The sequence below is a fragment of the Chiroxiphia lanceolata genome, chromosome Z, assembly GCF_009829145.1.
Source record: "Chiroxiphia lanceolata isolate bChiLan1 chromosome Z, bChiLan1.pri, whole genome shotgun sequence".
NCBI lineage: Eukaryota > Metazoa > Chordata > Aves > Passeriformes > Pipridae > Chiroxiphia > Chiroxiphia lanceolata.
The window spans coordinates 29,321,123-29,334,757 of NC_045671.1; the positions used below are offsets into that span (position 1 = coordinate 29,321,123).

The 13,635-nt window shown below is 35.6% G+C and overlaps 1 protein-coding gene across 6 annotated transcripts in view; it reads right to left on the reverse strand.

Moving 5' to 3' along the window:
• Positions 1 to 13,635, reverse strand: part of ZDHHC21 (zinc finger DHHC-type palmitoyltransferase 21) — a 50,911-nt gene that overhangs the window by 14,473 nt on the left and 22,803 nt on the right. For 3 of the 6 annotated variants that reach the window (XM_032676491.1, XM_032676492.1, XM_032676490.1), the window contains exons 7-8: positions 13,443 to 13,559; positions 49 to 92 (exon numbers count right to left, since the gene is read on the reverse strand). In XM_032676491.1, coding sequence (XP_032532382.1) covers positions 78 to 92; positions 13,443 to 13,559 — 132 coding nt within the window. In that variant the 3' untranslated portion in view covers positions 49 to 77. Of the gene's footprint in view, positions 1 to 48; positions 93 to 13,442; positions 13,560 to 13,635 lie in introns of those variants that run through there. The other 3 variants (XM_032676494.1, XM_032676493.1, XR_004354740.1) reach the window with 2 other exon arrangements.

The following is a 13,635-nucleotide window of genomic DNA, read 5'->3' on the forward strand; positions in this document are numbered from 1 at the left end:
AGCAACTCCTTCAGCATTTCATCAATGTAAAAATTTTACAGAACTTACATGTCTTCACAACAGTTTGACATTTTTTCCTATACCTTGGTATCCTGTTGAAGAAAAAGAAACACAATGAAAAAGTATTTATTTACAGTTCTAACTGTTAAAATGTCATTATGAAAGCAACTAATAAAGTAGGGGATCAATTATTAGTGTACACTGCTTGACATTAGTTCAGTAGTTTGCATATTACTTAAATGGCATATTAATTTTAAGTGAATCTGAGATTACCCACACAATTTTACTCAGTCTGTTACATGATTTTTACACACATGCATGAAACTATACTGTGTAGTTTGATTACGATACCAAAGAATGTCAACAAAAACTTATAGCACTAGTACAGCTAAAATGAATTCAGATACTACAATTAATTCTGGGACATTTAGAAGAATGTGTATAAGGTACAGTCTTGCCATACTTTTCACAAGCACCCATTCCAGACTTGAAGTAGTCCACTTCAGATAACCAAAGGAAAATTTAGTAAAATACAACTATTAACACAGATGTAGTATTTTGAAAAGCAGGAACTAGTAAGAGGTTTTAAAATCATTATTTCATGAGTATTATAATGCAAACAGTACCACTGGAAATATACCTGAGTTTTCATAGTTGCTACAGTTAAATAACAAATATACAAATTATTCTCGTAAAATGTAGCAGGAGGCTAAATAACGTGCAGAGTGAAGGCAACCCTACAGCTAAAAGCAACTTAAATTCATATTTTTCTTTACTTAACATGATTTAATAAGTCACCAAGTTTATAATTAACAAATCAATTTTAGCTTAGATAATCCCCAAATAAAACTTTTAAAACTACCACATTTTTTTTCCTTACTTTCACTATATATTTCACAAAAAAAATTATTTGGAAATGAGAATTATTTAGGGTTTTGATACATATTCAGAGTCCTTATGTTCTTTAATCACTCACAAAGTCCAAAATACAATAATTGAAATACTTCCTCGTGGTTTCAACTCCTGTTCTTTGGTAGTTTGATATTTTCCTTTACTATTCTTTGATTCAGGCATGGACATAATGCACCTGTCAGATTATACTAGCATTTGAATAACACCAAGAGCTAGTCTCAGTTGTCCCAATCATATAGATACACAAGGACTGTGGTTTAATTAGGCTGCAACTTCACTGTCACCTGGAAACACGACCTAGCAATAGAAACCATACTGTGTTCCTTGATTGTTCCTGCCATCGGCGCATGCAATTCAGTGCAGGCTCTGCTGGGATTCTGCCCCTCTTTAAAGGTTTTAAGGGGGAAGGATGAGTGTGAGTGGGGAAATAACGTACAGGAAGCTGCTTCCCTGCTCCACCAGAGTTGGGTGACCTCAACTCCCCTTGCCAGATTTTGTCCTCTAAATTCACTTCCCAGCTCAGATGAGTTTCGGAACATGAACCCTTACAACACACCAAATAGCAAAAATCTAATTTTGCCACAGCCTACCTAGCTGATTCCAGACACATTATGGCACAGGAGAGAAGTCCCCACGTCTCACTCCAACCCACCAGGATGCAGAAGATCTTCTCTGTTTGCAGAGAAGGTATGCCACAGCAACTACATAAATCATTCTGACCCCATCGTTAGGTGGGTTTTAACTCCCACTTAACAGTGAGGGAGGAAAGACTGGAGCCAGCAGACAGTAAACACTGTCTGTTGTTTGATTTCCACAGATAACTGCTGCTCCTCTCACCTTATGGGCCTGTCTAGCATATCTCCCCTCACCTGCCACAAGCAGCAGGAAAGCATAACAAGACACAAGCCATTCACCTTGTTAGGGCACGACCTGGCTGCACAGCACAGGGATATTCTGCTTCCTTGGGCTGGCTTTTTGTCCAGCTCTTGTCAGAACAAACACCACCTTTGCTGACCGCAGAAATTCACACACAGCTTTCCAAATAAAAAGGAATAAGTAAACACAGAGATTACTTCCACAGCACTTCGGCGAGGTAGTAACAGCATTTCGTGAGATTCTATAGCTCCTTCTGTAACTGCAAAAATATCTCAGCTCCAGGAATTATTCTCTCATCAACTCAAAGCTGTCTACCCAATAGTACAAAACAATATTAGTATGTTTGAAAGCAACAATGAAAAATATTTTTTTTTTTATAAAACAAGCATCCTAGTCCAGACTCTAAATTGATTTGTAGCTATGAAAGATTTATGCTATCATTTCACAAAAGGAGGTCCTAAACAGTTTGGTGTGCAGAAGTAACATGACCAAATACCTTAAATATGGCTTTTGGGTACATTTCTGCATATTGCTTATTCATTAATACACTTATACTCTTCCCTAAAATACTGTGTTTGAGATTTTTGGAGGAATTTCCTGGTTGGGAACTGAAGGGTGTATTTTGTTTTAATTGTTGTCATGGCATGTTATCAAGACCTGAAAGATTCTCATTAGGTAACTGCAGAAACTAACTGTAAGAAAAGACCGTCAAGCTTTCACACTTTTAAAAGATGTAAGGATTTCCCTTCCCTTCCTCCCTCCCCATCTTCCTTTCTTTACTTCTCTTCCTTCCTTTCCGCCTCCCTCCCTCCCTTCCTTCCCTTCCCTCATTCCCTGACTCCTTCCTTCCCCCCTTCATTAAATGCCAACCATACTTCAGTTTACTTTTGCTTTACTGGGCAGTGAGTCCTTTGCTTCCGAGATACTTTTCAGAATTAAAAAAACGTTACAGCCACATTTTAAAAGCTGCAGACTAGGGCTGGAGGGAATGGGAAGAAACATTGCTCTGAAGCTTAGCCACTCCAAAAATGCTGGTGACTGAACTTAAGGAACAAAATGCCCCTCATAGCTTCCCTCCCCCAACACTGCTGCCAAGCAGGTTCATTTGAAATGTACTTTCATTTGAGAGTGAACCAAATTACCTTTTCACATGAAAGTGAAACTTCACAGCACCCCAGGAAAGTCAGTAGCCCCTCTGGAGATAGGAGATGAAGGAAAAGGAGAGGACCACAGTTGAGTTTTGACCTGTTATGTAAGGTTTTCTTCTCAGACATGATTTTTCTTCTTTGGCAACAGAGATCAGAATATCCACTATTGTTCTGAATGACAAGGTGTTCTGCTCATTAATACATCTCACAAGTGGCCTTCAACCAGAATATCATCTCTCTTAATTATGCACTCGATGTATACCAAGGTTTGCTACAACATCAGAATTACTGTGTCCAGCCTAAGAGGCTTTAGCTGTCTGCATCTACTATCAGCTTGGATTACTATTAATACAAATAGAACTCTGCTAAGACTTTTTTTTCCCAGACTCACAGCTAATGCTAATGTTAAAACCTTTTGGAGAATTGGCACTCATCCAAAAGTTGAAAATAACTTAATATGAGCAAACATGACATATCTATTGAGTCCTAGTAATCTCTAACTCTAAAAATCCCTTTAAATTTTTAGATAAAATTAAGATGAAATTGACAAACACACAACTAATTAATTTCACATGAGGGATCATCAGGAGCCCAAAGTCATCATCCAGATTGGAATCAACTATCGTTTCTGCACTTGGTTCTTTAGAAATACATACTCTCTGATAGCATCTTAAAGCATCTAGAGAAAAATATTATATCTTAGTGGGAAAGGCCAAAATAAATTAGAGGAAATAACATAGGAATCATTAACAACATATCAGTTTAGAACATCAGGAAAGTGCAAAGTGTTCCTTCTGAGGGGAGGAAGAATAGGGGTTTTTTTCACTTTGAGGACACACTACAAGTAGAGCAGCTGTTTAAGTTAATAAGCTACTGCCATGGCCAAGACTGCTATAAAGGGAGGAGAGGAATGGAGAGACATATGTAAGAACACTGAGTTCTGCAGACCAACTTCAGATTCGCTTGCAAATGAATGCACCCATGTCATCTCCTAAGAGAAATCAGCATAACTAACTGCCTGAAAAAAAATTAAAAGATCACATGCATTGTGTAACAAACTGTGCTGCAGGATGGGGTTTCATCATGAACTAATTTAATCATGAAAAAAAGCACACACAAAGAATAATTTTCCTCTTACTGATTCATGTTTCCAAAGGGGAAGTTGTAATTCGTAACTTACAGGACTAATTCCAAAGCATGCAGTCACAATCCCCCGGTTCAATTTTCTTCTGTGTTGCTTAAAGTGACATGAAATCAATACAGCTCTACTAAATACTTGCAGTAGAAGAATGTAAGCATTATACTATGCTTTAGTATTTTCAAAGCCTCAGTATAGAGAATGAATCACAGAAAAGTATGATGAAGAAAAAACAAAACCTTCAAGCCTTCCTGGACTTGCAGCCACTGCTTTTATCTGAAAGTTTATTGTTCTGTATGAACAATACATTTTTTCATTCTTCTACCTAACATCCTTTCATTGTATGCATGCAAAGGACAAGTGCGCAGTTGAAGAATATAAAATACTGAACGTAGAAAGAATATTTCATCTTTCAGAATTTTTCTTTTTTGGAATTTAATACATTTTCGGCTTGCATTTGGTCACTTCTTAGCATTGCTTTCTTAATCTAGACTTATCATCATATAATGTAATATGATTAATTTTATCAATTACAATTATATTCAGCCTGAAAATCACTAGTTCTGTTTTAACTTTAAATCTGTGCTAAATGAAAAAGGAAGTTACACTATGCAAATCTAGGGAATGGTCCTGCTCTCTTCTATGCTCTGATTAATTCAGATAAATAGATTTCCAACATATGTATCAGAAAATGATTCAGTGAAAAGAAAACCCCTGGTAACAAATAAGGGACATATCTACAAAGGAGGCAATACAAACAGATCTCTTAACTTCAGCCTAGTTCAAATCCATGGTGTGTTTGGTACAACATGACAAGAAGATATGTGACATTATTTTCTTGATACTTAGAAATTTAAGTACAAAACGTACTTACAAAAATAGCAGGGGAAAAACCACTTAAGAAGGCTAGTTGTTGATCTTCATGTGGAAGTAATTTTAATGGTCTGATGTCTACATCTGACAGGCAATATTTAAACAAAATGTATTCAGCCCCAGAACACTCAAACAAAATTTTATAGTTACTTATTTTCAACTGGTTAAAGGTACTTCCTTTACTATTAGAAAAATAATTGAGCTGTAAAAGAAATTCCCCTGAGTGACGAATAGAGGATACTTTGATATTCTATGATATTTTATACTCCTTGAACAGTATAAAATCTCTTTGATAAAATTTTCTAACTTACACTTTTTCTTTATAATATTGTAAATAATTAACTTCAATAAAAGTATTCACATTTACCTAAGACCATGTAGCAACCTAATGAAACAGATGAGATCTTTGCCACTCAAGAGTGTCTTCACTTGAATTTATTTAACATTTTAAACAGCTCATAAAAAAGTTTTTATAAAATAAACTAATAGTTTATTTTTATGGTAAATATGCGTTTAAGACTGTCTGGATACATTCATAAAAATGTTAAACAAATTGCTAGTCTATTTGAGAAAAATAAAGATATAAAAGAATTTATACAGTTAACAAAATTGTATTCAAAGACCAGGATGTTACTAATTCCTGACTATTTAATTTATAGTACCTTATGCAGTCTTCTAATAGGAGATCTACCTATAGGTGAATTAAAGGTAGAGACAGGAAAAGGGGAAGGGTTAAGAACAATGGGGAAGAGGAAGACAGACAATGTTAACATGAACTTATTTTCTGTTGCATCTCTAATTTCCAATTACCATTTGGGTTTATAGTTTATATACCCTTTGCTCTCCCTCTACAATTGCTTTATATCTTACACTTTATTATAGACAGGTAAAGAATACACTTGCCTGGAAATCCTTATTTCCTCAACCAATCCTAATTTTTAATATGCTAAACTTAATTATGAGGATTAATAGTTCCTTGATTACACTTCTGCCATGTTTGAAAAAACAGGAAAAGCCCTCAGTAGTCACTAATCAAAATAGTATTTAATAGATTATCTGATTAAAGATATGATTACAAATATTTTAATCATGAAATACTTATTTTTAAAGACAAAAAGCATTTCAGCACAACTAGATCACTTGTGCACTCCGCATGTTAAATCAGCAATGGATCAATGCTATAAAACATGCAAAGAATTAAAAAGCCTTTGATTTTATTAATAGAATAACTGCAGCTACATTTCCACTATTTTGCAATTCCATCTTTGGAAAAAGGTTGAAAAAATATGTAGTAAAATATATTTGCTACTTTAAGGTGAAAAGGAGAAACACTGTGACAATAAAAACCCAACATTTTTAAATGATTCTAAGAGGAAAAAATTATATGGTTGGCATCATATGGTGCACCAGACAGGCTGCTGAACAGCATTTTCCCTTCCATCCTCCCCAAAGCAAATAAAGAGAAATTTCTCTTTTCCACATCCACACAGTACTGATGCAACAGGATATTGGCATATCACTGTACACCATTCAAACAGTTAATTAACAGGAAACCCTGGTAGCATTAATTTAATTAATAAAGTCACTGTCCACTTAGTTTATGATAACACATGCACTACCTTGCAAAAAGACCACATGGTATCTATTGAATTTTTAAAAGCCCATCATTAAATAGTTCTGCCCCAAAGAAACAAGTTCATTACTAAATAATTTCAATGAAAAGTTTTTCTTTGCAATACTAGCATAAACCACATTAATCATATTTAGTGGACTATAGTGTAAAAATTAAGAAAATCTCTTTTCTTCCACAGAAATAGTTTGTCAGAACATATGGAAAAATGAAAACACTGTTTAGTGTTTGAAATAAAAACAATCAAAGGTAATCCTCTAAATTAGGGTTCAGATTAGTCTCTGCAAAGGATGCTGTTTAACTGAAACATCTGGTAGTGTTACGTTGAGAGACAGGCCTTTTTTAACTTTGGAAATGAGATTAGTAGATCAGTTATTTGTAAGTGTCCAAGTAATTTCTAATTATTTTATCTGGGTCACAGATAATCCGCTTTTACAGGGCTCCCACAATGACATCAGAGGATCACTGTTGAACTGATTATCCTGTTACCTTCCACCATCCATGGGAAGACCGGATTTTCCTTTTGTACAGAGAAAGAGAAAGAAGTGGCTGATTGCTTCAGACAGGTGGCAGCCAACAAAATAAAGAACACCACAGATCTTGAGAGGAAGAAAACGTCACATATGCAAAAGGTACCAGTTTTAAAAAACTAGATATGAACAATTATCAAAATAATCAGAGAGGCGATTGTTTAAAAAACAGTATGCCATATTATTATATTTCTTATAGTAATACACTGTAGATCAAACATAAACAATATCAGAATCTTACAGTATAAATAGAAAACCCGGTTTTTATCATCATTTAACTGTTGAAGTGATGTGAAAGACATACAGAAGTACTTTCTTAAAGCAACAATGGAATATGAGTGAAAGAAATGCAAATGCTAGGGGCTAGTCTGCTAATCTATACACGAGCATCCCGATAGTTCCACCTTTTTTAAAATCCTGAAAAAAAGCTCTTTTTAAAGAGCTCTTTACCTCCAACAATCATACATCAGAAACAATCTGAGGCTGATAAAAGAAACTTTTTTCCTAGGTGAATTTTCTATGCCTTTTTGTATGAATAAATAGGTTAGTCATACTTTTTTTAAGGAAAACAGACATCAGTTTCATGTAAAAATGAGAGAGGAATTATTAAAAAACACATGTCAAGAAAATATGTCTTGAGAAAGCAAGCAAGTTTCTAGGTACTATTTGATTTAGCTTCCCGATAAATTTTATTATTTCATATACCTTCATAAAAAAATGGGAATTAAAAATTAGTAACACAGATACATCCTTCTCAATACTTTCCTGTAGCTTAATACTGTTTTCTAGATAAGCTTTGCACTTGCCATTGCAATACAATGTCATTAACTGGTGTAGGCAGTAGTTGCACAAGATAGAAAGTTTGGAATTTTTTGTGGAAAATTTTAAAACTTTCTGAAATAGACAAAATTATAATTTACCTAAAAATTGTACTTTTACTACTTACGACCAACCACCAACAAAAAAGCACCTCTCTACGTGCATGGAGTTTTAAAGTGTCTATACTAGAGCTATCTTGTTACTCTGTAGCGATTGAGGCAAAAGATGAATAATTGCTTGTGGAGTACAAGCAGCTAGAAGAGGTCTGAAGTAAAGGGTAACAATAATTTTTACAGCTGTTACTCTCAGTAAGAGACCATCTAGTTTTTCTAGGGTGCAACTGCCAAAATTCTTTCTGATATGTTTTTGGGGTTTTGTTTGTTTTACTTAAGTTTTATGCTAAGTTCACTTCTACATAATTTCAAACAAAATCTTTACAAAATATCATGTTGCCTGAGAATGTAAAAATACAGGCTCATTTCCAGTTAAGGAACATAAAATTCAAAATTGGACTACAAGTAATGACAGGAAAGAGAGAACTGGTAAAGCAACTAACAAGCACAGAAGGCAAGCAGGCCTTTAACATATATGCATGATCATTTTGGAAATTACATCAGATAGTGTTTTCTTCACAGGTAAAACAGATTCTTCTATCCAGTTCTCTAGAAACTTGAAACTTATAAGTAAGAAGACTAATTGTTATGCAGAGATTTTAAGAAGAATATCATCTTAGGATCCCAGACTTCCTAAATTAGGATTTTAAATTTCTCCCTACTTCAGAGGCTTATGAATTAGAGAGAACTTAGATACTTCTATTTCCAAAGTATCCAAATAAAACTTCACCAAGAGTAATGTCAGATAGATACTGGAAGAAGTGTTAAAATTCAGGATGATGACAAAATCAGAGGCAAACAGAGCTTGGGGAAAGCAACTGGAGAAGGAGGATGAAAAGAACCATGTGCCGCTTCTGCTAGAAGTGTGTTTCACATATGCTAGTTTCTAGGGAGAAAGCACTAATCCCGTATACAGAGGCCACCTCAGCTGCTCCCCTCTTCATCGGAACAATTCATGTCAAAAGTTCCTCTAAGGACAGTTTTTGCCAACCAGCTGTTCTTCTCTCATTGTAGGAAGTCACCTCCTTTGCTCTTTGGCTTCCTGGACCTCCAAATGAGTTATGAATAGCCTTAAGCTAATGATACCCTAACAGTGATACCACACTAAGAGAGGTGGTAAAAGTATGCTGAGAAATTACTGTCTGGTAGGTTACTTGGCCTATTCATCAGCTTCTCAAGCAGCACAGCTTTAAGAACATTCTCTCTCTAAGAGCCAGTTTTAGTACACAAGCTACAAAGTTTTCAGTTTTACCAGAGCGCATTTTTTCCAAGCACCCAAATATCTGCTGAACACACATGAAACAGGATAACAGCAGAATGCATGTGTATTTTTCTTAAAGAAATTAATCTACTGTTATAACCAATAACAGCTATGCAATGATAGGCACAGACGATTAGGAACTGCACAACAACCTGAATTTTGCAAAGTGCTAGCACACACGGCTGAATAACTTCACCTGCACTTGGTAATATGCTGCTTTGCTTTTTTGTTTTAGCTACTGCCCTGTTCCAGAAAAACGTGCTGCAGCATATCAGTTATATCCTTTCCATTATGCATTCAGCTGGACATTTCTTGACTTCAGAAAAAATGTATCCAAGAGGTGAAAATGCCTATTAAAGGAACTATGAAAACCTTCTGCTAGTTCTTACAGCTTGTCAATCTACTACTCAGCACAACTCTAGTAAGGAATAACTCTGTTTCTAAAAATGCTGTATACAAAAGTCACATAACGCAAATTTATTCTACACATTAAACTGTATGTATCTTCTTGTTGAAGTGACAAAAGGATAAACTTCTGTAAATTCAAAGATCAAGGATTTTTTTTTTTTTTAATATGCATGTCCTATATTCCTGGAAAAAGTCAGCCTTAGCCTTATATTACCAAGATGAAACAAAAACTCTTGGCTTGATTTCTGGAAAATTATATAACGATGGTCATGCAAGTTTATCTTACGGAGAATCAGGAATTTTCGTTACAAATGGGTTAAAGTTTGACAAATCTTAGGGTTTTCCAAAAATACAATTTTGGCAGCATTTGAAATACAGGTAAATAGTAATATTAAAACCTAACAAATCTGAACTTGCTGGACTTATTTAGCAACCATTCGTATTCACCAAACTTTAGATCACAGAGCCGCAATGTTGGTTGTTGCTACTATAAAAAAATACCTTTCATCCAGGAGCTGTGGAATTAATCTTGGTTTATGCTGAACTGCAAACACAGGCATAGAGCATGAACTAGGAAAATGTGTATTACCTGTTCTCCTGTACAAGCACAAGTAAAAGTTGCTTAGCATTCTTCAAAAGGTCCATGCTCTTGTCCAGCTCTCTTGCACATGCCTTTGGGCAGCTTCAGCAACCACTGAAATTAATGCTCTCAAGAGCAGCAATGGAGTAATGAATACTTTAACAAACATTAATACTTAACTGTGCATATACGCGCCTTCAAGCATTTTGAGTCTCTTTCAAATTAACCTCAACTGCATTATTACACTTCAATGACTGTGTTCTGTTAAATTTTGATCTGTACCTTATGCTAAGTTAAGTTTAATTTCATAATTAATTTAGTATTTTAAATAGACCTCATTTCAGATAAAATTTAATTTATACAGGAAGGTTAGATGCTGAACAGTAACTCCAGTACAGTACACAGTAGAAACATCACTGCTTCTTAGTGACCATGGTTCACTGCTTCTACAGGACTTGAATGTCTTCCACACAGTGAGCCAGCATTGTGGGTGGGTATACTCAGATTCTTTGTTTCCCTATTTTATGCATCACAGGCATGTCTTTCGGGAGCCTGCAAAGAAACTGCACACTCACCTGCTGCCCTCTCCTCTGCCTTTTCCACTGGCTAGCCAAAGCTGTTAGTGCTTATGGAGGACGCAAGTCCCCATACTACAATGCTGGCAATCAAAAGCCATTTGTACAGAAAGATTTTCTGACACTACGTGCAGACTAAGCACAACCTCAACAAACAGACTTGCTTTGTTCGTTTGAAGTCTGACTAGTTCTTGCCAAGCAGATTTCCTCAAAGTAACTGTATTGTTTATTCCTGCCAATTCTAGAATCATGAGGAAAGGAATGAAAAGGGAAAAGATGACTGTTGCTGGTATGGAAACACTTTGAGTGGGGGATGGACTACACAACCTACATTCTTCAATGAATCAAGGCAACAGCATCCACATGGTGTGAATGAATTAGTATTTGGAGATCCCAGTACTGGATTTCTACTTCCCCAGCAATTCGAACAAACCTAAAAACTTGTCCATACGAGGCAAGCACAACAGCCCTTCTGCTACTGGGGGCAGGTACGGTGCAGTGAGAGGCCTTAATGCAGTTCTGTACTTTCCAGCATCTGTCTCTCATAAACCATCCATATCCACCATTACTGCAGTATGTTTGTTTCACATTGGCAAAGACAACAAAAGAAAGTATCCAGGCATACTGCAGCTCAGCAATCCTCATAATTATGATTTGAGCACAAAAAAAAAAGGGGGCTGGATTTGAAAATGCTGTTAGCCCACACCTGCTCCAGCGTAGTTGCCAGCTCTGTAAGTGAATAGGATGTACCTGACAGTATATCAGACCACTGACATAGAAAGAAAGGGCTTTAGAGCAGTTTATAAGCATGCAGTGGTGGCAATAGCCTTATGGTGTTAAGGCTCACGACAGTGAAGTAACAACTGGATTCTTATTGGTATTCATACCTGTCGCAGAGGCAGCACAGTTGGTATCCTGTGTCAGAATAGAAACGTTCCAGGTTTCAGATATATGTGATAGAAACAGCTTCAGTCTAAGATGTTTTTATTTCATGTATAGTAATAGTACCTGAATGGATGCCGATGGTCACTGCGAAAACTAAGTCTAGCTTCTGGCAGCCCATAGAACAGAATGACAGACTTAGGGTTTGTTCCTTGTTTTCTTCTGTATCATGTTTGTGGTTTAGTGTAGTAGTGATCACATGGGCTTTTTGTTTCTCCTCACACATATCCATTTAACAGAAATCAAAAAGACATCCATATTTCAGTATCAGAACAATTAGGCTTCCTGAGTTCCATCTCTCCCATTACTGGGAGTGACAGTGAGCAGAATTCAGAGGTCTGTACCACTTCAGCTAAATACCCGACAAGGCATAGTAGTAATTCAGAAAAACATCCCAGCTCTAGAGGATGCAGACACAAAGGTGGTATGCCTGCACTTAAACAAGGAGGATAGAACCTGTCAACAAGACCTTGGCACAGAAATTAGGCACACAGTAAAGGGGCAGAAATGTAAATCTGTTGACCTGGGGGTTGAGAGAAAGTGCAGAAAGTGATCTGGTAGAGCACTTGGAGAATGGCAAAAATAATACACAGCATAGCTACAGTCACAAAAAGAGCAAAAGGCAGTAAACTTATGCAAAGGTAATATAATAAAAGAAAAAAAGCAATATTAATGTCTTATCTAACAGAAGAAAAACTAAACAGTAATTTTTGTCCTTTATTATTACACAATACAGTTGGAAGGTTTTCCATTTTGTACCTAAAAAGGTTAATACTGTGCAAACCTTCTCAATTTCAAAATGAAATCTCAGGCAGATCTTCATCAGTTGTAGTCAGAAAGATGCTGTCATCTTGTACTTTATTGTCTTCAAAAAAAAAAGTTCAGCAGGCAAGACCATACACCCTTTCAGACAGGTACGAATCCAACTAATGTCCTCTTTCTGTTCAACACTGCTGTATTTTAAACATTTATATGGTTTCACAAGGTAACTTTAAAACATTTGCTGGAAGTTATTAACTTCCAATGTACAGAACAGGACGTTACACCAAAAAAAGCTAATTTCTTGTACATATTTATTACATTACCAAATTCATCTATGTGGAAAATTTTTCCATGCAAAAGATTTTTTTTTTTTGGTACCTTTAAATATAGAGTATGCATCTGGACTGTAAATCGCACATGGTTATATTCCCCAGTTAAACAACTAAAGAGATATGAGCATAAGCATATTTATTAAAATACTTAACAAGAATTCTGTATTCTCAGAATGTATGACTTATTAGTGGGCCTTACTGTCACATAATTCAGACCAGACACATGAGAGTTTAAAATAAAGCCAAAAATCAAAACCCGCAAATACATACCTTGTACACTGTAAAATTCCATGACAATGTATGGGTTTACTTCACTAATACAAAACAGGAAATTTACTTGATAGCCAGACTTATTACACACTTGTTTGTTAGAAAGCTTCTTAAGACTTCTTGGTGTCAAGAGTCTTGACAGACCACATACCAAACAGGTACCTCACAGTGCAAATGTTTTTCTATTCTTCCCTTAGATGCAATCTGTTTTTCTGTTTTTATTAATTGTACTGAAAATAAAATTAATATATACTTCTAAAATTAGATACTTACAGTGAAAATACCCATTAGTTGAGTGTAAAAGAGTCGACTTATTCCACCTAATATTATTAGACCCATGAAGGCAGATATTCTTAGGAGAGCAAGTTCATGTCTAAATACAAAAACATCCTAGAACAAGACACAAAGAAGAGAGACTTTAGCAGCTACAAATTAATTAAAGTCTTTGAACCAAGTGGAAATACTA